Source organism: Dysidea avara, chromosome 2 (genome assembly GCF_963678975.1).
Source record: "Dysidea avara chromosome 2, odDysAvar1.4, whole genome shotgun sequence".
NCBI lineage: Eukaryota > Metazoa > Porifera > Demospongiae > Dictyoceratida > Dysideidae > Dysidea > Dysidea avara.
This window is the reverse complement of record NC_089273.1, coordinates 11,868,204-11,893,605: the sequence shown is the minus strand read 5'-3', so window position 1 is coordinate 11,893,605 and position 25,402 is coordinate 11,868,204. Positions and strand designations below refer to the sequence as shown.

Genomic DNA, 25,402 nt, shown 5'->3' with positions numbered 1-25,402 from the left:
TACTTTACAGAATAATCAATAGCAGAGAAGACACCATCCAGCTCCAACAAGATCTGAACAAGCTATCTGAATGGGCTAACACCTGGCAACTGAACTTTAATGTCATCAAATGTGCTGTAGTGCAATGCACAAGGAATACTTCACCCATCACACATAATTACATACTGAATGGCCATATATTAGAAACATCTGAGCAACACTCTTATCTGGGCATCTTAATTAACAAGTCATTATCCTGGTCTTCACACATATTTACCATAGCAGCAAAGGCGACAAAAACCCTTAACTTTTCGAAACGTAACCTTAGTAGTTGCTCACAAAGAGTTAAGAAATCTGCATACATCACAATGGTGAGGCCACAAATGGAATATGCATCAGCTGTGTGGGATCCATACTACAATTCACAAATTCAGCAATTAGAGAAGGTACAACGTCGTGCAGCCAGATGGATTTATAATGACTATAGTAGATTTAGCTCAGTTTCAGCAATGTTAAATGAATTATCCCTGCCATCTCTTGAGACTCGTCGCAAGATATCTAGATTACAAGTCCTGCACAAGGCACTCCATCACCAGCTTGCCATCTGCATACCATCATATTACCTACCACCAACGAGAGAAACTAGATCATACCATCCATTGCATCTCATAATTCCATCATCATCCACCAGATCATATCAGAGCAGCTACTTCTCAAGAACTGTTAAAGAATGGTACACCTTGCCTGTTAACATCATTGAAACGTCTGATCCAGATTCGTTCACATCACTTTTACACTCATATTACCACACTAGTACTAGCTTGTAATTAGTCGAACAATTGGTTTACTGTATGTTAAGTTAGAACTGTTTTTGTTGTTGTTTTTTGTTTTCCTGAGCATACCAGCAGGGCTGACTGCTCAGTACAAATAAATAAACCGTTAGCGATGTTTAACACTCGTAGAATATTGTAACGTCGACCTAGTACGAGACCAAAGGTAAAACACTAACACGTGTTCACACACTGCTGAACTAATCATACACACGTGAGCAATATACAAAACCCACAATACATATCTATATATCTATATATACTTAATGTTAATCACTGTCCATGACATCCTCGGGGGGGCACGTAGATAGCTTATCCACTCCTTCATTTGTTCTTGTCCTCTTCTGGCAGCTTCACGAACTGGTCTGTTTGAGGGAGGTACAGGTTGATCACTATCCTTGCTCTGTGGCATCTTCACAGTGGATGGCTTGACTGTCATCTCAGTTGCTGTCACTTCAAGGGGGTACAGGCGGGCTATGGGACGGTTTGTCCTTCCAGTGGCAGTGCGAATGTTAGCAGAGCGGACCAGGCCATCTGCTCCCTTGTTCACTGACTCTATTACAGCTAGCTTCCAGTTGATCCTTGCCGTATCATCATGGACTAACACTACGTCCCCTATTTTCACATGCTGCACATTGTTGCCAGTTGTCTTGTGTGTCTCCCTCAGTGCAGTTAAATATTCATGTCTCCATCTACTCCAAAAATGCCAAATAATGATGGCATGTGCTCTTGCCCTACGTTTGACTTCTGACACATCTCCGAAATCAGGATCTTCAACTTCATCGCCTTCAACTCTAGAGTGTGGCAAGGTGGTAATCCTCCTCCCATGGAGCAAATGAGATGGTGTTATAGGCTCCGGGTCGCAAATGTCTGATGATGTGTGAGTTAATGGCCGATCGTTGAGGAGTGCCTCCACTTCAACTACAATTGTTTGAAGGCTTTCTAAAGTGGCACATGTTCTGCCCAGGGTCTTCTTTAAGGCGGACTTGGTGAGGCCTATCAGCCGCTCCCAGAAGCCACCAAACCAGGGAGCACATTTTGGTATGAATTGCCACTGGATACCTCTACGAGCGAGGGCGTCTGATAATTCGGCAGATGAGAATAGACCTTTGAGTTCCTCCGCCGCGGCCAAATAGGTGGAGCCATTGTCAGAGAGTAGAAGCTTAGGCACAGATCGACGGCCGGCAAACATCCGAAATGCTAGCAAGAAACATTCTACACTGAGGTCAGTCACTATTTCTAGGTGGACTGCACGTGAGACGGCACACGTAAATAAGCAAAGATAAACCTTGCACTCACCCTCTGAAGTTCTGACATACAGGGCACCGGTGAAATCAACTCCGGTAACAGTAAACGGGTCTGTGTGGTTAACACTTGACTTGACTAGTGGAGGGGGATCAGGTATGGTGTACGCTTTTCCGGCAGCCTTCCTGCACACTACACATTTCCTAATGATGGATTTGATCCGTTGACGGGCACATGGAATCCAGTACTTCTGGCGTAATGCTGTAAGTGTAGCATTGACTCCACTGTGCAGTTGGGCTGAGTGAGCGTTCCTGATTATCAGGGTTGTGAAGGGGTGGCGTGAAGGCAACAGATAAGGGAACCTCGCCAATTCTGCCAATGGCGTATTGTGAATGCGGCCTCCACAGCGTAATAAATTGTTACAATCTAAGGATAATCTTAATTGTCTCACAAGTTGTGAACAATTTCCACTTGACTGTAAGTTAGTGACCTCATCTGGGAACATGGTGTGTTGAACATCATGTAGCCATTTCAAATTAGCTGCTGTAAGCTCTGGGAGAGTCAGTGGTCCTACTATTCGTGAAGTGATGGATTGTCTGGTGTTTTGTATAAACCGAAGCACAAACGCTGGTGGTGCGGGATTTAAACTGGTTACTTCTTGTATCACATCTAGCTCCTCCTCTGCTGCCTGAACATGTAGTACTTCAGACTGCTGCCATGTTGGCCACTGTGATGGTGTGGGTAACCATATTGGGCCATGCATCCACTGTGTTGAAGACTTCAGGACATCACATGTTATGCCCCTGGTGAGTAAGTCGGCTGGGTTGTCAGCTGAAGGGCAGTACCGCCATGTAGTTGAAATAGAACGTATCTCACTTACTCGGTGGCTGACAGATGGTTTCAAAGACTTCTTGCTGTGAATCCATGACAAAACAATTTGGCTGTCGGACCAGAGACAAACAGAGAAGGTGGCATTGAGTGATGTTGACATATACGAGCACAGTCGTGCAGCAGTTACAGCAGCCATTAGTTCAAGCCTTGGTAATGAGTGTTGCTGGAGGGGTGCTGCTCTGGCCTTTGACATTACAAGGACTGAATTCATTCCAAGCTAAAAGTATGCAGCCGCACCATATGCTTTGGGGCTAGCATCTGCGAATACATGGAGTGTTGCATCAGCATTGCAGGATACAGTGACACACTGCCGAGGAAATGAAATTTCTGTGGCATGAAGTATATCATGGACAATGGTGTTCCAGTTCTTGCACAGCTCCTCAGCTAGGTCACTGTCCCAATCAAGACATTGTTGCCACAGTTGCTGCAAGAACAGTTTGGCAGAGATGGTCACTGGAGAAATAAGACCCAATGGGTCGAAAACACTAGAGGCACATTTCAATATTTCACGTTTTGTACTTGCAGAAATGAAGTTACTGGGTTCTGGCTTGGGGGAAGGGTAGATGAGATCAGTCTGAACGTCCCACACTAGACCAAGCACCTTCACTGGGTTACCGGATTCAGCTACATTGTGTTCCTTTGCTGTACTTTTCAGATGTGGGCTATTTGAAGCCCAAGAACATAGGTTGAAGTGGGCACTGTTGAGTAGTGACCTTGACTTGAGGTAATAGTCCACAGCAGCTTGCTCACTGTGGCAACCAGACACAACATTGTCAACGTACAGATTGTGAAGGAGATCACGAGCAACCTCTGAGTTATTCTGGGACAGATGGTAGATCAGTGCAGCATTTAACATAAATGGAGAGCAAGTAGCTCCAAACAACACTACCTTAAACCTGTAGGTGGTAAAGGGGCTGCTTGTATCAGCTGGGTCCGATAACCACAGAAAACGTGTTGCATCTCTGTCTGATGGATCCAAATGGACATGTAAGAAAGCTTTCTCAATGTCGGATGAAAAGGCGAACTCATATTGACGGAATCGGAGGAGAATAGCACAGAGGTCCATGAGAAGGGGAGGTCCAGGGTCTAGGCAGTCATTCAAGCTTGGAGAGTCAGATGATTGTCTGCAGCTACAGTCATGCACGATCCGAATCGGTGTGGCGGAGGAGTCCTTTTTGACGGGGTGATGTGGAATGTAGTGCACAGCTACAGCTGTCTGCTCCAGATTGTTGTTCACCTTCTCAATGAATCCTTGCCTTTCCTGGTCCTCAATGATAGTACTGTACATTCTCAGGAGGTTGGGTGTCTTGGCTAGTCGGTGAGCCATAGATCTTGTGCGTCTAACACAGATGGTATAATTAGATGGAAGTGGTGGATGATTACTCTTCCATGGGAACTTTAGACTGTAGGAGCCATCAGATTGCACAGTGACCTTGGTTGTCAAGTAAGTCTGTAAAAACTCAGCATCTGAATTCTGTGTGGCTGTGGTAGTTCCCATAGATTCCACCTTCCAGAAAGTGCTGTAGTCTGTCTCTTCGGTGATACAAGAGAGGCCTGAGATTTGAACACACGATATATTGATGGACTGGGATAGGGGTAGCGGGCCCGATAGGAGATAGCCAAGTCTGGATTCGACAGCTGTTGGACCATCACCACGGACTACACGATCTTGAATGAAATGCCAATAGAAGTCCGCCCCAATAAGAATAGAAATGTGGAAGTTTTCATCACTTGTCCCTGGGTGAGCTAATTGCAAGCCTTGTAGGTAAGGGAGCTGGCTCAGATGAGTTCTCACAGAGTTACGTACAGGTGCAGCCAGTTGGGGAACAATCAAAACGGATACCGAGATCTTAATTCCATTCAGAGTGTTGATGAATATGGATGCAACTGCTAGTCTCTTAACAGCAGACAAATGTGCACCAAAGGAGGAAACAGATATGTTTTCATGGCTGGTTGGCTGAAGGTGAAGTTTGTCAGCAAGGTTTTGTGTAATGAAAGAACGCTGAGCACCCTCATCAAAGAAAATGTTTCCTTCTACTGTAGTGTGTCCAGATTGCCCACTTGATATGTCAGCTATGGCAGTCTTCAATAAGCAAACACTTGTGTGAAGGGCAGATAGCGATGCAGTAGTTACTGCAGTTACCGGTTGTTGTTCAGTAGCTGTTGTGGCACTGGTAGTATGACCTTGCTGTGGAGTTGAAGGTGATTGAGATGGCAGCTTATCAGTTGTGGTGAATGCCTGACATAGGCTAGTATGGTGTTTTCTGCGGCATTCTTTACACGTAAACCTTGAAGTGCACTGGGACACTTTGTGACGTGCAAGGCAATTAAAGCAGAGGCCAGCATTTTTAACAATGGAAAGGCGTTCTCTATGACAAGTAACTGTATTACGCAAGCCAGGTTTGTGTGCTCCCTTACAGAAAATGCAGTTGGGATCCTTTCTAGGTTTATCATGTGATACTCCTCGGTGGTGATCAGTGGCTGTATGAAAGGAACCCATAGTTGGCAGTGAATTAGTGTGATAGCCAAGTTTACGACCGGGTTTCTGACCCACTTCAAAGATCCGTATTTTCTTTGAGATACTTGCTAACAGTTCATCAATTGTCCATTTTGAGTCATAATGATCCCGTGCCATGTTTGTTCTGGTATCAGATGGTAATTTACTCAAGGTAACAGAGGTTAGGAGTGGGCCATAGGATTCTGGTGGCATGTCAAGTGCAGATAGTGATCTCATGTGGATCTGTACAGTATTGTGAAATGACTGCAGACTTGCTAGATTTTGAGATGGAGCTGGGACATTCAGTAAGGCCTCCATGTGTGCATCTACTTGCTTTTATTGCTGGCCATATTTCTCCTTCAACAGCTCAACTGAATGAATATAGTTAGTATCAGTTAGTGGAAAGCCACCAATGATGTGAGCTGCATCCCCCTGTAACTGGGTGCGCAAGTAGTTAAACTTCTGTGCCCCTGATAAGTGTGGGTTACAGTCAACTGCTGCTGAGAAACTGTCCCAAAAGGACTGCCACTGGAGGGGATTCCCATTGAAGGTAGGTAAGGCTAGTTTGGGAAGTCTACTATAGTTGTGATGATGTGTAGTTTCACTACTCTCATGTGTGGTACTACTATCATGAGTGGTGGCAACAGCAGTTGAGTGTATTGGCTTCTTTACTACTTCTGGTTCATGCATAGCTGTATCTTGTATGGGTTCTTGTGTAGCTGTATTTTGTATGGCGGGCATTAATTTAGGTGACTCACGTGATTCCCTAGAAAATTTACGAGGCGTTGACTGTCTTGTGATGGGTAGTTGGCCAGCTCGTTTGACATACTCTGTCAGAAATGCAATTCTTTCCTCCAGTGTTGTCAGGTATGTGTCAGTGTCACAGACTTCAGTTTCCAGGTCTTCTTCATCTTGAATAGCTGCCACGATCGCCTCGTCCAACTTTTCTATCTGATCCCTCTTCGCCATCAGTTGTGTGACAGTGGTAGAAGCTAAAATTCGTCGAGCTTCGGGGATAGAGTCAAGGTGTACGGCCTCAAGTTCAGCGGAGAGCATATCTTCAACCTTCGCCAGGAGTTTGGTCACGCTTCCCTTAAGTCCGCGTCGTTTTACTCGGTGACGTTGTAGATCGTCCATGTCTAGTTTCGATCATAGCACCAAATGACAGTACAGCGGCGTTACCTGTAGAGATAGTAATCCTGGTTACAGCATCAAATGACAGTACAGCGGCGTTACCTGTAGAGATAGTAATCCTGGTTACAGCATCAAACCGTTAGCGATGTTTGACACTCGTAGAATATTGTAACGTCGACCGAGTACGAGACCAAAGGTAAAACACTAACACGTGTTCACACACTGCTGAACTAATCATACGCACGTGAGCAATATACAAAACCCACAATACATACATATATATATATATATATATATATACTTAATGTTAATCACTGTCCATGACAGTTGTACGTACAACTGGCTGAAAGCCAAGCGTAATGGCCACTTCGCTTTCGAGTCAATAATTAATAGTTGGGGTGCGCGAACCATCTGTATTTTTACATGGTGACTGCAGAGGCACTTCTACTGTTCTTCATTATGTAATGGGCTGAAATAACAGTGTAATGGCCACTTCACTTTTAAGTCAGTATAAATGAAAGCTGGGGCACGTGTTCAGACAAAAAACCGCATTACCTTTAGCGCCACCCTTTATTTTGAAGTGATATGCATGGGTTTACCAGTCATAATATTGTTACAAAAAAGTAAACAAGCAAAAAAAATAAGAATTTTATGGTCGATTTAGGGATCATGGATAAAGTACAGTAGGGAAACAAGGGAAGTCACCTACACCTGCAGATAATTATACTAGTGGACATTTAATCCTATTATTATCATGGCCTCATGGGTATAGATGACTGATGTGTGGATTGAATGTTTGCTAGTAAATGTGTAGGCAACCTCCATCTTCTTCTTCTTATTATTATTATTATTATTAACACTTTACGGTGACCAGCACTGAGGTCTGACAGCAACATGTGCTGCAGCCTTAGGATTACCTAACTTAATTTCAAGTTTCAAGGACTTAGACTTAATGACTTATAGCTGATAAGGTTCCCTTTCTATGATCCCAAATTGACCTTAAAAATACAACTTTTTCCTTAAACTTGTAATAATAGTTCTTTATAGTGAGTGTTGTTTGTAATCTATAGCTACTGCTAGTTGACTAAAATATATTAATGATGGCAACTAAAACTAAACTTTAACTAATATAAAACGTTTTTCTATATATTTACAACTATGTATAACTGAAGCTAAAAGTCAAATGCGCTACTAAAACAATGCTAGCCTGTAATGAAACATTTTATTAGATTATATAAATATTGGTGGGGTTGAGGTTAAAAGCTACACCAAATGTTTGCTGGTTCTATCAATTTATACAGTTTTAAGGATAGTTTCCTTTCAATGGATACTATTATTGGTAACCAGCATTGAAGGTCTGACAAGAGCTTGTATGGCAGCTTTTGTATTACCTAACCTAATACTGAAATTTGTATTAGATCAAGCAAACAAGATGAGAATAATTTCTATTTTTGAAATAAAGGCACAACAATTCTAACCAGGCACCTCACTCAGTGACTAAATCTGGAGAGTATGTCAAGACCATACAAAAGTAGACCCAATAAGCAGAATATAACCAGCTACCACAACTATAACAGCTGTGACACTGTGACAGCTGAGAAACAGTTGATACAGTGACAGTGGGGACAGCTGAGGTACTGTGGCTGTGATAGCTGTAACAGTAAAAACAGCTGAGACAGTCACACTGTTACAGTATACAGCTGTGACAGTAATTAGTTATAAGCTTCTAAAGTTCATGGATCATGTGGGTATTAAAGCAGACTAGATTTAATAATTATCTATTCTACTGTTTGATTTGTTTTTTGAATTAGTTGGCCTTTCTCAAAGCCAACTTTTGTAAGGAGAACATGACTGTCAGTTCAACAGCCCTGGCACTACTTTGTAACTACTGCCAAATTTAAAAAAAACACTCCAATAAAGTACTCGACACAATACTAGAGGTGTGCGATTATCTACATTTATTGGATTATCGAGATATCATAAGACTTATCGAGATAAGGATGATAGGTTTATTAATCTAGATAATACTAAACTTCTGTAAATTATTGTATACCTGATGGTGTAGGCACCTCCTGGGGGCTCCAACTCTCCTACCACTTGGGAACAGTGTTAGGACTAAAATTTTCACTTTTTTATAGTCTTTAATGCGCTTATCAAAGTTTTTCCCCACCTACCCCCATGCAGGCAAACAAGGAGATTTAATAAAATGTTGCTCCAAGTGTGGACAATGCTTGCAACAAGTATCGGGATGGTATAATGGAGAAGGAGGGGGATTAGACCTACAATTTTCCCCAGGGTAGGGGATTTAGACTTATAATTTGGTCAAGTCCCCTCCTATTCCCTCTCTTTGCCCGCATGGGGGTAGGTGGCGCAAAACTTTGATAGGTGCATAAATTGCAATTTGCTCACTTTACTGGTTACAATTATGGCAGTTTACTTAAATAAATAATTGTTTCAGTTATCGAGAGATGTTAAATAATCGAGATAAGTTCAAAGGAAATGTCGAGATATGTCTAAATTAGTCATCTCACACTTCTACACAATACTCACCAAAAGATTAGTAGTATCAATATATATATATTTTTTAAATATATAAATAATCAATAATTATTAAACATAACACACGTACATACTGTATCAATAATAACAAATTCTTAGATTAAAAGAAAGAAAGTCCATCCCTAGACTGAGTGTGGCACCTCACTAGACATTGGATAGCCTGCAGTTCGAATCCTGGGATAGGTTTCTTTTTTTTGGACCATTTTCTGTTTCACCTTATTTCCTAAGTTAGTCCTCAATTCAATTAGCTATCAATTATTTTTTCCTTTTATAGTTTATTGAACATTAACATGCTAACTTGAGCACATACAAACATACCACAACACATTACTGCATGCTTTCCTACACAAACCGCCCTTCCACTACACCAAGCTCTATAACATTACAGCATGCGACCACAACATACTACAACAACACATCACTTTACAGATCAGTTATGCATATGCAGACATACATACATATACATACAACTCTTTGGGAGAGGTAGGGCAACTGAGGTATGTCACACCAGCCCAAATAGGCAATGTGTATGTGTTATCACTGTCACAGCAAACTTTACATAATGCATCCAGTATTACTCACATAAACCCAGCAGTCAGCCACCACATTGCAAACATACAATTGTAACAAGTATTAGCTCATTCAGTTGTGACATGTTAAATTTAATGACAGTTAGCATTTCGTGATAACAAACACCCAGCATTGGACTAGGCAGCTATTAAGTTTAATTATTCAGCAATTTGTACCCAATTCCCCCAAAGTAATTGTAAACAGTTACACGAAAATTGACAAAAATGTACAGTAACTTACAGAAAATACATCAATGTATATAATGCAAGCACAGATATAATACATCAATTAATATGGTAACTAGCATTACGGAGTAAGTATCTGCAACTAGTATATTATTATTCAGTGTATATATGCAACAACATGTTATACAGTGCACCTATGCTGCGACATGTCAACCAATGCTATATTATATCGGGATCAAGCCAGAATTCGTTCAATTTCTGCTGACTCCTGTACCAGTTCATGGCTTCGGGCCATTCCTTGTGATTCTTTAGGCCTATCCATGTCCTCACAGGAGTTTGTATGTTCTCTTTGATAGCCACTTCTCCAGTTCGCTGCCCATGTGGTAGTGTTGTTGATCAATTTGGTGATCATCTACTGGGCTGTGGACATGGACCCATGCATATACGTAGGCACGATGCTTTATGTGATGCAATATATCATGCTTTATTTTAATTTTAATTATACTGGACAGCCAGTAATTACTGATATGTCCAGGGGGACCAGCTCCATGAAAAATTAAATACACAAGTACAGATTAGCTAACTACTTACACACATGCAATTACATTAACTACAAATAAATCGACTGATTCCAGCACAAGTAAATGGTGGGATAAGTGATTCCATTCATCAATTGTTCTTGGAAATAACTAAATTTATATGAATTAGTGTTTATAAATGGTATTGAGAAGCGTAAATGGTGATAAGATCTAGTTTATTGCACTAAAAGTTTCTTGATTATAATGATCCGGGGATTTTTAATCCTGATGTATGATGAACTGCCTTAAAAACTAATTTAAGCCTTGATATTTGTCTTCTCTGTGCAAGTGACTGCCACTAAAGATCCTCTAAAGTAGAAGATATGCTCGTTCCACTTCGCCAGTCATAATTTGATGTGATCCATCGTGCTACTCTTCTTTGCACCATTTCTAAAGCATTGATATTTTTGTTGAAGTAAGGGTCCCACACACACTATGCATACCCCAACATAGGTCTTACAAGATGGGTATATGCCATGCATTTGACTGCTTGATTGCATCTATACAAGTTTCTGCTGAGAAAATTTAACATTCTTGTTACTTTAGTAGCTAGTGATGTTACTTCAGGACAACACTGGTTGCCATAAGGAGCAAAGGTGTACTGGCTCCCGATTGGACCGCCCTGGTGATGTTTTTCACCCTGACTTTGTGCATGGGAAGCCTGCGTACTTCGATGTTGCTGTACGTTGTCCATTACAGGAATCTTTGTTGGGTCGGTCTGCAGTTTCAGCAGGTGTGGCTGCTGCTAAGGGAGAAGAAAACAAGGATGCTAACCATGATGAGCTTGTGCAGGCTGCTGGAGGTGTCTTTCTCCCCCTGGTGGTTGAGTCCTTTGGTTTTTGGTCTGCTGCTAGTCGTCCTGTCTTGCAGGATAGTACCTTTGAGGACAACCACTGGGAGTGACATTTCTCGTGGCCTAGCGTATCGCCTTCTGCTAGAGCAACTCTCTGTTTGTCTGTGGCGTCACAATGCCCAGACATTTTTACATCTATTTAGCCTATTGCCTGGCAGTCCTTTGTGGGAGTTGAAATCTGTTTCATGCTCCCACTCCCTGCAGTTTGGTCGGTAGTCAGCAGGGCTTTCTTCTTAACGCCCCTGTCTGGAGGATTTTGCTGTGTGTATGCTGGCGGTCCATGCAGTGTTTTTGCAGGTCTGTGTAGGCTCTGTAGGTTTAGCTGCTAAAAAATAAATAAATGCTCGGGGAAACTACTATACGCGAAAATAAAACATTTCGGTTCAGTAATCACTTCCTAAATTTTAATGTTGCAAGAACTCCGCAAATCTCTGTATATGCTGGACAGAGAAGTTTTTTAAATTTTATTTTATTTTTAAAATTTTTTATTCCGGCCCTAATGGTACGTACTCCCATCCTCCCCGAAGGAATTTTTTTTGGCCACACTTTGGACTTAGAAAATTTTCACGAAATATTTTTCCGGATAATGTTGTGTACGTATCCCGGATACTGGCATGTCGAAGACTAGTTAGCAGGGCCAACAACGTCGTGTTCTCCGTCAGGCTGGCAGCCGCTAGAAAAGAAGGGCGAAAAATTTGAGCCAGCTTAGAAAAACTCTTTTCTCCAGCTGTTTTTTCAGAAGGACTGTTCTTACCTTGTTTCTCTCACTGGCTGCCTCATCACTATGAACTGATTTGTCAGTGGCGTCTCGCATTACCTGGCAGCACAGAGCAATTCACAGGTATTGGTGAAACTGATTATGTGAGTGTGAAGCAGCTTGTGTTTTATTCTTGTGACACCACACTGTGTGTGTCGTTTTTGTGCTATATAACTGTTTGTATAGTATGTTCACGTTGAGCTGAATCCTGAAAACAGCTAAAAATTACAAGTGGACTTTTTCTCAACAGAGTTAACATTTCAGCCAACCAGATGATTATTGGTAACAGCAAAGGTATCAACAACAGACACGTACGGTTTGGCTCCATTACAAGTTTGGGAAAGGGCTGTATTGGACACTGGACTTATATGGCTTCCCCATAGGAAACGTATTGTGAAAATTTTGGTTGACAATAAATATTATGTCTAACATTTGAACAACAAGATTTAGAAATATTTTTAGTGGGTCAAGCAGTACTACAAATGAGCCAAATTTCAAGATCGTGTGTAATTGCATTCATGAGTTATTAAATGTTTTTGAGGGTTCAGCTCAATGTGAACATACTATACCTCCTGCAAAGAAGAACAGCTTAAGCCGATTGCATTGAGTTTAAACAATAAATCAAATCTGTGTGTGTGTGTGTGTGTGTCACTATAGGTGTTATGAATTCTCTCATGGAAGAACGGCTCTGCCGAATGTGTTGAGTTTCAATTTTTTTTTTAATTCTGACATTAGATACATTACCAGTTATAACTGAACAAGGGATGGTCACTACCTATGTGTGGTTCTGTAAAACCATCTACGACTGTGCAGATGGTCCTACAGGAGTATTGGAACTATATGTGACCTAATTTTAGAAAACTGTCGATATCCGCACAATTTTCAAAATGCATTTTATTTGTTCTTTGTTTTCTACAGGGACAGAGGAATGGACTAGCTAAGTTTCAGCTTCATAAGCAAAGCAGTGTTGGAAATACAGCACTAGACAGCCGGACGAGCAAATAAATTGATATGTAGAGAAGCTATCGAAAAAAGAATCTACAGGCGCTTACATAAACCATAATAGCTTACTGATACAATGGCGTACAGAATTGAATCTTGGCTCATTGTGTTCGCCATGACTTTGTGCATCCACCAAGGTATAGGTGTTGCCCCAGGCATGCTTCTGTGTTCGAGAAGGAAGCACAATTCACTGGAAAACAATTGTCAGTAAATTCTTTCGTCACCACAATGTAAACAAACATTTGTAACTTTGAAATCCTTTCGTGTATGGAGATGAAACAAAGATTTTTGTACTCCCTATGAACAGGCAAATACGATGATGCCAAGGATGTATCCATTGGAGGCTTACTTCGCCCACCTGTGAGGCGATAAAAATTTGCGTAAAATTTTTTGGAGCTTGCATTTTTTACCCATAGTTTTTATTACAAAAGTACTATTGTATATCGACGGTTTTCCAAAATTAGGTCACATATGTTGCTGAACATCAGTTGTGGTTTTTGTCATCTTATTAGTATTACCAAATTCTACTTTCTCAGAAAGAAATATGAAAAATTATTTGCTATTCTATTGTAGTAACAATTAAGTGACTGATATTTGTAGTGACATTAAGTCCCAATAGAAAATAACATTTCGCTACTTAGAGATGTTCCTTTCCCTATAGAGATGCTGCTGTTTTTATATACGTTAATTCACCTATTAATGTATTACCCCACTATTCCGCCCTTGGGTATATATGGAGATTTCAAACAGCTGAATGTCAAATGACCCATAGAAGGGCAAACCTATTGTGTCAAATCCTCACTTATCCACACAGGGATATAACAAGTTACAAGAAAAAGTACTTGTGTGCTTAATGAATGATTATCAAAATTAATGCTCTATGGTGCGGCAACAGTTTTGTGTCAATTCTCCCTGTAAATACATTGATAGGTGCATTATAGATATTATAATTTTATCACCACTTTATTATGTGGTAATGTGGTCATGATTTTGTGTGATGTTGTGTGTATTGGGTATGATGTTCTTATTTGTAGGTGGAAACTCAGATATTGCAAGCAACTGGCTAGGGAATTTAATGTCTAATGAGGTAACCTAACACACTACAGAATGCCAAGAAATGCTTATTGGATCGAAGTCATCTCATTTTTATGCAATCACTGTGAGAATAAGGACTCATTGTTCCAACTAATCTCCATGCCATACGGTTTGTGTGGGGGTGGAAAATAAGCCTTCTAGTCACTGTTGTACGCACTCTGTGACCGCTGTGGAATGTTGGCAGAGCCAGTCAGATTGCCTTGCCGGCTCTATGATAAAGCAAACACCAATTATTCTAATTCTTACTGTAATAAAGGACTGAAGTTTAACAATGCCATAGGCTTAGGATATTTGTTCCCCTCGTACAGAGCTCTTATAATCATTGGTTCGCTTTGGATTTGTGAAGTAGTGGAACTGTCGAGGAAAGACCTTCAGCAATGTTTCAAATACATCATGACATTACCAGTACAATTTTCGCCTCAGTTTGCTCAGACGTGACTGGCACAATTCATCCTTGCCACCAAATAATAACATGATGTAATCTAATTGCATGTCAGTTTATTCAAGGAAAATGTACAACAGTGACCAAACTGTTTATTTCCCGCCCCCACACAAACTGTCTGGCACGCGAGACTTGCATATTCAAGTTTTTTGTTATTCAGACAAAATAATTGTTAAATCTGCAATAATGGGTAAATATGCGGGAGCTGATGAAAACAGAAAAGAAACTCACTGTAGTTTCTAATAACTATGTTACATACCGTGCAAGAATTGTGATCCACAGATGTGATTACTGTTAACCATTTAATTGAGTGACTGACAGTCTACTTGCTGGCTAATGTAGTACACAGTTCTATGTATATGACTCAACCATACAATTAAGGTACATCTTTTTTATAAAGGACAAAAATTACCAATCTTTAAGAGGTTTCATTATAGACAAATTTGTAAATTCTCAGTGCTATCTCTTATACAGATTCTTGTACAGGAACATTTCTAATATTAATGGTAATTAGAACTGCTCCCGTACAGTATGAGTCAAGCATACTTGAACTGTTGAATGACCTAGTGCATGTATAGTATAATTATGTACGTACATATAAACTTATTTATTGGAACCACTATGTAACGAACCACTGCATACGTATGTAACGAACAGTTTGAGACCAACTGATGAAATCTTACTGAGAGGTTGTCCTTTAAATTGCATTCTATAGGAACCACAGAAATGTTTCTTTATAGTGGAGGGTACTTTAAGAGAGGTTCTACAGTTAGATAATCCATCAATGCTTTTTAAATTTAGGAGTAAGAGTTACATGGTGCAAGTCAAGGTTGTCTACCAACAGGAAGAATTGTATGCAAAAGAAAATGAACAAGTAGCTACAGGTATCAAAACACACATATTCAATGATCGATAAGTGGATGTGGCTCCATGATAGTCTACAGGCTCCCATAAGCAGGCATACAGCTTTTCTTGATGCCATGCAGACTTGTTGCCTACAACAATACAAACCCAATAAGTGGGCATAATACCATAGAGGATGTGAGTGTGACTCCATATATCACTTAAGACACCAAAACATTCTCAAATGGTGCATGAGTATGGCTCCACATTAAGTTCCTTGAAATGCAACCCAAATAACCTGACACTAATGCACTAATAGACCAATAGACCTGCAGTGCTGGTCACTGTAAAGTGTTAATAACAATAGCACTTCAAGTTCACACATGCATAAAGAAGTACAGTAGATGTACTCTATAAAATTGATGAGGATGCATTGATTTTTATTGCGGAAATTTTGAATGACGTGCTCTTATATTATAGTACCTGAGAACTGATACTAGTAGTATATGGCTATGGGAGAGTAAACTTCACAACTTAGTTTTTTATCCCCTTACACGGCATAATTCATACACAAATACTGACTCTATTTATTCTGTCTATGTTTTGGGGTTGGAACTAATAGTCCAAAAATTCTACCTTGTCAAACAAAAACAGACCACAGCCCCCAATAGTGAATAACATTAGAGTCATTTATAGATTTGAGGTTCGTTTTGTCTCATTATAGGGAGTTTTTTTAAATAGCTGTTCCAATACTGAATAAAGATGGGGTTAGAACATGTAGTATTGGAACACTATTTTTGCTGTGTTAATTCAGTTTTTAGGCTATCACTAGTTGTACAAGAGATGAAATGGTGACACAATTAGTACACACATAAAGTATTCACTATAGCTGTCACAACAATGAGTATATCACACCTAATAGAAGTGAATACTTGATTATCTGACCTTCGACTATCAACACAGTTCTATTGGAGTATTTCGTCTAAGGCGTGCATTCCATTAGAGTAACTCTGTATATAAAATGGGCTTTGATTATCTGAATATGTCTTGGTACCTAGGGGTTAGGAAGCATTGTACGAGTAATTTCTTTACAGCTGTCAGCCATGCAGGCATTATTTAGACAGTAAAGGACAATAAGTTTTCAAGTACAACTACCTTATAAATCATGGAGTAATAAAAGTACTTCTGCAAATTTACCATTGGATAAAATAGCAAATAATTTGCACTAAATCTACTACACTAACACTAATGCAACCTTCAGGTGTGAGGATACAGCTAGCATATTGAGGTGAACATACACTCTATGTACAGCAAAATACGATTGGCTACAGTCCATATACCATTTTCTTAAAGAGGGTGATATCAATAACATGTAGCCATCAACAAAAATTAGTTGTGTAAAGGTGCTTTACAATACACGCACTGGTGCTATTGTAGTATACACCTAAATGCAAAACTTCAATCATGTCTTTTGTTGTTGCCATTACCCTTGAATGCTCACAGTCAAATTGTTCATCATTAAACATAGATCAGTCATCTCACAAGATCACCATAATACAGACTCATTGTTCCACACCTCATTTAGACTAGAAGTAGCTTGGTTAAAATCATTCACAATAACAATGTGAATCCACCTACAATATAAGAACATCACACTCAATCATAGATCATCACACAAAATCATCACCACATAATAAAGTAGTGAATCATTACCTAATATAATATACCTATAATGTACATAAAAACAGCAACATTTCTGTAGTACGTAGTTTTGGCCAGAAAAGCCCAAACCTTCATGATTCCCTAATATTACTATCATAGGGTGAATGGCAGATCCAAGGGGAGGCATAACACACCCCCATCTTTCTAAAAAACAACATAATACAAAATCGAGCTACTCTAATAGAGCAATCAGTAAAATACTCTAATAGAACAATCACCACACATAACAGTATGATTAGTAAAAATTCTCCATAGTTGTTGAATATGAAAACTAGCATCTGCAGGACTATAATTCCATGCATGGGCATACTTAACCTGCTAAGAATATTTTTGCTACAAATGAAATGTACATGGTAGGCTCATAATACCTAACTGAACTACTCATGATTTTCACTTATCCCTATATATACACAACTCGTGATCACTTAGAAAGCAGTACATATGATTTAGATAAAACCACCTGAAATCAAAATTTTCAGTCCTGAGATATATGAAATCGCTTCAGCTTCTGGGGCCAGGACCTCTGCTCCATATAATATATTATACCTATTACTTTGGTGCACCATTTCAAACCCCAGAGCTTCCTCTTATACTGTATGATTTATCATGTATAATGGCAATATCCTACTAGTACAAGCATAGCTTAACTTGTTTCTATCCCACTCTACATTAAATGTACTATAGACTATAGTGTGGTGGTCTTTTTAGTCAAATGAGAAGAGAAGACAGGAAGAGTGAAAAGATTTGTTGACCTCGTAGCTTGTTGCCAAGAACCCTAAGCCATTATCTTCATCTGCTTGTCACTGTGAGTAGCAAAAAAGAACAGAATTTCTGAAGAGGTTACTGAAGCAGCAAACAATGTTACTTTGATCACTTATTGCAGTAAAATCTAGTATGTCATAATAGATATAGAAATTGAAATTAAGTTAGGTAATCCTAAGGCTGCAGTACATGTTGCTGTAGACCTTCAGTGCTGGTCACTGTAAAGTGTTAATAATAATAATAATAAAATAATAAAAATATCCTGTATATTGTACCAGTAGAAATCTTTTGCAAAGCTTAGATGTGTCAATAGCCAGCAAGACTACTAATGTGAGTTGAACCTTCCCCTGGTAATGTTTGCTTCAACCGTACATCTGACCAGTCCAACTGTTCCTAAAAATTTATATAACAAACACGGAAAGACTCACACTATGGCTTACCCATGATGTTACTCATCATCCGACTTAATAAAAATCACCACTGCTATAGACTAACAAATTTACTCAGTAACGAATCTAGAGATGGTATCTTACTGATGGTGGGGTATGATTATAATTAAGTCCTGGAGTTCTATGTATCTGGTCATTTAACATTTTTGGAAAGCACAGCTATTTACTGTATCACTTCAGAGCATGGCATGATATTGAATGAGGTATCTAATATCACTAAGAAACCTCCTGGCATATCAGAATCCTCCTTGGGTTGGTTAGAAACTTGCTTAGTAATATATTTAGACTTCAAGCACATTCACTGTGTAGTATTTAGTATAATGCACTAGTTATGAAAACTTGTCTTTGATTTCCAAGAGTATAACATGGTTAAAATTAAGCACCAAACCGTGTTCAAAGTTGGATGCCTTGGTTCTTCATAATTTTAAAAACTGAGGTGAGAACATCAAGAACCTTTGGCTGGGATCCTAATCTATACACATAGAGTTGTAGATAGATACTGCAGAGTTAGAGTGAATCCTGTACACAGGAAATATAATCTAGCAGTGCCTAATATTCAACTACATTAAGGTTTGTTCACTAGTTGTGGTCATACAGTAGTCAGCCACGACATGTACACAACATATAGAATGGTCAGAAGAGTCAGCTAAATAACCACATTCACGGGACAGTTACAACTAATGAAGTAAATAATGACTGTTCTATTAGAGTACTTCATACTGGAAGTGTACTAAGTGTTTAGTTGGTCAAAGTAAACAGCCAGTGTAACTGAAGGGATTGTACCATGTTAGTGTAACTGATAACATTGTTGTTACTTCACAGGGTAATCAGCTGTGCTACTGCCTGCTTAGTAATTTATACAGCATCAAATATACATGTATGGACTCATGTACATACACACATACAGTACAAACAATCAACATGCAGTTAGCAATACAGGAGAGCAGAAAATTTTGTTGTTGTACAGTGCTGTAAAAATGATAGCTAAGCGGCTTCCTCTCCGCGTAATGTTATAAATGTTTGAATTTAACCACAATAATCATCCTAGAAATGACAGAACATGTTCAAACATACAGTATCAAGCCAGTAAGAGTAACACTATTGTAAAGATGGCTGATTACTACTACACTGTAATAATACAGGGTGAACTCAGAATTTCAACTGTGTCAAACAAAACTGGCCTTCAAACATACTGTGTATCCTTGTTCAGTAGGATGAAAGAATTTAAACATTCTTCAGTGTGTTAAACTAACAGCAACAATGCTAGAAGTCTAATCTATACTCTATTGTCTATTTGGTGTTATTAACAACTCAATTTCATTAATTGGCAAGTCATCCCCTGCCTCAACCATACATTTGACCAGTCGACCAGTCAGTCTAATCACATTATTTCATATTCCATTAACACTTCTCAGAACTAGTTTTCCAGCAGTCACTAACAAACCTGTGTATTATGCTCTCCGTAATAATCACACTTTGCTAAACTTTAGTATTTTCAACAGTTTCAATAATATTATGTACAATCACCACTCCTTTGTTCTGTGCATAGTATGTACACAATGAAAATAGCCAATGTGCTGTTGCCTTGTGTCAATTTTGGTAGCTATATGGAAAAAATTAATTTTGTTACCAAGTTGGTTTTCCTTGCCAGTCAGAAACATTGTTAATTTGTGTGTGAGTTTGTCATGTGTCATAAACCGTTTCCTTTCTGTAATTCTACTGCATTTTGTCCAAAAAAGAAATCACAGCCTACGAAGTCCCACAAAAATCCAAACAGAAGTTGCAGAAGTTATTATTATTATACCCGGGACACATGCAACCAAGTACAACCACCAATGGGGCAATCTACAAATGGGGCATGTACAACAGTGCATGACCAACACAGAATGTGTGGATGAAAAAGATGCACATACAGTAAACTTAAGTGATACATGCAAATTGCAATTATAATCGTGAGGATCTGCTACTATTTCGTTGTATTGAATACCATGGAAGACCACATAATGCATTGTTGCCGCCCCTCTTCCATGGTTCTCACAAGATGAGGTGCAAGTGCATGCTCTCATATCTACGGTATTGAATCTCATGCCTGCAAGCAATGAAGCTTATACATCCATTAAACAGTCCTAAAATTATAATGTTTAATGAGGATGAATGTACTGGATTAAGATATGCATGGCTGCTGAAGTTTCCAAAACAGACCTCAATGATAAAAGAAGCAGGGTATTTCACTAGAAACTGATATTTGACTTTCTTTTTTAAAATATGAGCTAGGCCATATGTCCTAAAATGATAACATGATATACTACAAGATGAAATTGAATTTTGGAGAACAAACGGCTGTGTGCAGCTGATCACTGTAAAAGATGGCAGTACCTTCAATAGGATAAAAATCCAATACCAGAAAATAAAGGATATGCCACCAAGAAAAAGTACAATTCCATTCTGTGGTAGCATTGCAGACTGTAACTATGTATAAACACAATATATAGTTTACAGTATGTAGATAAATAAACAACAGCAAGCACAACCACACAGCAATTATCAGCCTAAACATAAATGTGACCAGGCCTGCGAAAATAGGGCATGTGGGCACAAACAACACCCCGTCACATAAAATGTAATATCTCAGTACTGGGATAGAATATTTCCACTCTGTAACTTGTTGTGTAAAGTCAGCTAACTGTTGAATAAGTACTGAAATGTTTATGGCTACAGAGTTATAGAATACAAAGTTATGACATAATTATTAAAGATTGAAAAAGAAGGCAAGTTTTATGTGCCCACATGCCCTATTATCACAGGCCCGGTCACAAATGTTCATCATTCCCAAGAAGTTTTATTGATATTTGACTATATTTTTGAAGTAATCATTTAGGACCACAGAAATTATCTATACAAGGAAATGCTTAATTGCAAATCATACTGTTTGGACATCAATAGTTATTAAGAATTCAAACTGCTACAATGTGCCAAGGAAATACAGTGAGCATGCATTATATGAAATGCACACTTTATTACCTTTCATAGCATTCCCAGTACATCCAGTGAAAGCTCAGTTATCCAGATCCCACTTATCCAGATTCTCAGTTAATTGCACTACAGAAATGACAGCTTTATTAGAGTAGTGACTGTTCTATTAGGGTAGATGAATACTATTGATACTAATTTTTACAAATGTTCTTTATGGAAACCAAGAGGCCAGAAATCACCATTCTAGTTTACCACACCACCCAGAGAAGATAGCTCTCAAAACCATCTAGAGTATTAATTTTAGTGTTTATATAACTACCCACTGGTGTTGTTAGTTTGATTTAGCTATTGTGTGGTTTCGATCAGTGTGGTTACAGTAAATTATTTGAGACTGGGCCTGTGAAAACAAGGAATGTAGGCACAAACTACATCCTGTCATACTATAGGCCATATCTCAGTACCCGAACAGAATATTTGCATTCTATAACTTTCATCATAAAACCCACTTAAATGCTTACTAAGTATTAAAAATTCCATTGCCAAAGCTCATAGGTATAAAACGTTATGACTCAAGGAAGTATGACAAAGTAGGAAAAAATTATGTGCCACCCTGTTTTTGCAGGCCCAGCCACGTTTTGCAATGTAAAGCAATTTTTTTTATTAACAGGCAGTTGTACACAATTTACTAACATGCTATTGTCACAGTGAAAGCATGTAAACGTAGTGCCTTCAGTTCTTTAGTACAAATATACTTATGTAAGTACTGCAGGGTTGTAAAAATATACTGTACACACACACATATATACAAGTAAAAAAATTGGATTAAAGTTCAAAGAATAAATTGTAGTGAAACAAGGGAATAGAAAAATGTTGTGAATAACAGAAGGTGTCTATACCTGCAGATATATATTAATGGGAAATACTCAAGTACTGTGTCATAAAAATCTTATCATAATGGATAATAGTGGAATATCACAAAATAGGTTATGCAATGCTATTTCAAATGAAGTTTTTGGAAACTATCAACTGTTAAATTTTAAATTTGGGGTGCCACTACTAATCTTAAATGATTATTTTTGGACAGATAAAGAAACATCACTGCATTGGTATGTTAGAAAATATTTGGTAAATTGCAAACTTGATGATTCATTAGAAATTACTAATAGTTATTTCTGCGAAGATTCATCCTTTACATATGAGCTAACAATTTCAAATTGTGGTTTTAGAGAGGATGATAATAATAATTACATAGAAAGTATTGTTTTGCTCAATGAAAATCCTTTATGCGTATAAGAATATATGAAAGTAAAATTCAAGATGAAGTTGGATTAAACGTGTTAAGACATTTTCAAGAATTTAATAAGGATGAATCCGAATTTATTTTGATTTCTGATTCACAATTAATAGGCTACGGAGTAACAGAGTTACAAATTAATGAAATGCTTGAAAGCAGCAAGAACATAAATTCTGTCTATCTTCTAAATTGCAGTTTAACTGAATTAGCCATGTTTAAAAGTATACCTGAATATTGGGACACAATTGATATATCAGGATCTTGTATAGGAGATGAAGGTATCGAAAAACTTTGCACGCATTTCTCATGTTTCACAGACAGAGTAATATGGATAAAGCATTTTAATGTTTCATGTAATGGTTTAACTCCATCATCATTAATAAAACTACTTCAATTCTGTATTGTTGCAAACTTAATTGTATCACATAACAATATTATAATGGTTGATGATCAAACGGAAAGTTTCAATGTGATGCTACAAAATGCTCATCATATTTTAGAGATTGAATATCTCAATTTTTTACAACACATTCCATTAGTAGTTACAGACTTAACTAAAATCTATATATATTTAATAGCAACCCCGGTTGATCTAGCAGCTATTCAAGAGTCATCATGCAAGGGTTGGCAGCAATGCAGTATATTTCATGTTCATTATCACTACAATAACAATGTTGAAATCAAGCACTGTCTAACTTTAGATTACTCCTATTTAGTATTACATTAACATTGTTAAAGTTGGTGGCAATTATGAACTGATTAAGGTGGTAATTTCAGTTATACTAAATGGATTATTGGTATCTGGCCACAAGATAAGAACTATTGATCTTTATAATTGCAGAATTGGTGACAGCGTTTGCAGTGTATTATGTAAATCTATTTTTAATGACAAGTGCTTATTGAATTATGTTGAAGAACTAGACTTGTCTAGTAACCTAACTACTGAATATTGTATTGGCTCAATCATTAAATCTCTTCAATACTGCATCATTAGAAAGTTGAAAGTATCTCTTACACCTTCCACATTTTTAAATGAATTTGTAGGGAGCATATTTACTGCCTGTTCTGGACAACCAGGGATACGTAATTCCATCAGTGGAGTTCCTTTCTCACTCATTAACCTCGCTTTACCAAACAACCACTATGATTCTGAGGCTGAAGAGGATGAAGAAAGTCTATATTACAATGTCATTGGTAACCAAATATTGTAGGAAAGTTATATATTTATGTTTTTTTATAAATTACACATAACATTATGGTGATTCAGACATAAGTTTACATAGAGTATTAAAAGGTTTGGAAACAGATCTACAATTTGCAAAACTACACCATCTCCATGTTTATAATAGCTTTAAAAAGGCTGAGCATTTTCTGCAAAGGATTTTGGCTATCTTGCTTCTTAAAAGAGTTGATGATGTTATGATATATGAAGTGAACCTGCCAGACAAAGTGGTTAAGGAAATTGTAAATAGCCTCAATTGGTTAGGTGATCGTATTCATTTTGTTTTAACATCAAAGACAATTAATGATTTATGCATACAATGCCAGTGGTCATCATATTTTAGCAGCTATCAAACAGTCTTCAAATCTCAATTCAACACAGCCTGCCCTCATAGAGCAGCCGGTATATACGAACATTACAAATACAAGTACTTCATTATCTATTGCTTCATATCATTGGCAATATATTCATTTAAATAATTGTAACATTACTGATGAAGACCTTTATGAATTACAAGCTTGCTTCAGCAACGTTACAATTGGGTTCCTGAATCTGTCTTGCAATAAGTTAACATCACGTGCTGTTAGTATGTTTGTTCTAAATTGTAAGGATGTACAAAATCTGCATATCAATTTGGAGTTTAATCTATGTGAAATTCTTTCCAGTTTCAACCATTTATTTAAAAGAGATTTGCAAATAGAAATTAGATTCAAAGGATCAGTAGCTTTCATTTTATGCAGATCTTATTTGTGTAAATCACATTCCTATATTGATGAATTCTTAGCCACTGCTATGGCCTCATTGGAAGAAATTCACTTTTTGATGTTCAACTGTAGATTCCATGTACAAGATTTTGATGTCATACCATATAAATTCAGTTTAGTTCAAAATTTATCCAGTATTTATCTACACAATGTTTCCTTGCAGGCTCGTCATCTTTTAAGTGCAATTGAAACTCTTCTGAATGTTAACTTGTTTATTGCAGAAAAAGATTTTCTCTTTACAAACAACTTTGACAATCATGAAAGATATTTCTTTTCAGAAGGGAGTGCTAGGCTTGAAGTGACATGGCACAGACATAATAAGTTCATATTTAAAGAAATGCCATTAGCAATAGAGATGACAAGTGTATTGAAGGATACAAAAAGCCTAAATATTTCTAATGTCGATGTGAATGATGACTTAGCTAAGAATATTGTGACATTAGTTACTGTGGGTACTTTATCAATACTAATATTGGAAAACCTTAAATTAAGTGACCAACAAATAATGCTAATACTCAAAAGTTTAGAGTGTTCAACTTCATTGACCTGGCTTGAAATAAGTTACATAAATGCTGTGCAGCATTGTCGATATGAGCTATTTGCTGTAGTTGTTAAAAAAAGGAATTTATATTTTCTTATTGTTGAAAAGCATCTTGTATTTACAAACCATTCAATAGATACTGATTATGAGCACGGAAAGCTAATGTCTACACAAAAGGGTGTCAGATTTGAAATACACCAAGCAAATTTCACTGT

At 38.1% G+C, this 25,402-nt stretch overlaps 2 protein-coding genes across 2 annotated transcripts; both read right to left on the bottom strand.

Annotated features, from left to right (window-relative positions):
- Positions 1–1,062: 1,062 nt before the first annotated feature.
- Positions 1,063–3,081, bottom strand: LOC136247822 (uncharacterized). The gene has a single exon (XM_066039645.1). The coding sequence runs from the start codon at positions 3,079–3,081 to the stop codon at positions 1,063–1,065; it is 2,019 nt and encodes a 672-aa protein (XP_065895717.1).
- An 81-nt stretch (positions 3,082–3,162) lies between these two features.
- Positions 3,163–5,760, bottom strand: LOC136247821 (uncharacterized). The gene has a single exon (XM_066039644.1). It carries the CDS (start codon positions 5,758–5,760, stop codon positions 3,163–3,165), a length of 2,598 nt encoding a protein of 865 aa, XP_065895716.1.
- Positions 5,761–25,402: the final 19,642 nt, after the last annotated feature.

What these genes read in the sequence shown, in the direction of transcription:
- LOC136247822 (XM_066039645.1), bottom strand. Translation starts at nt 3,081, where the DNA reads ATGGCTGCTGTAACTGCTGCACGACTGTGCTCGTATATGTCAACATCA.
- LOC136247821 (XM_066039644.1), bottom strand. Translation starts at nt 5,760, where the DNA reads ATGGAGGCCTTACTGAATGTCCCAGCTCCATCTCAAAATCTAGCAAGT.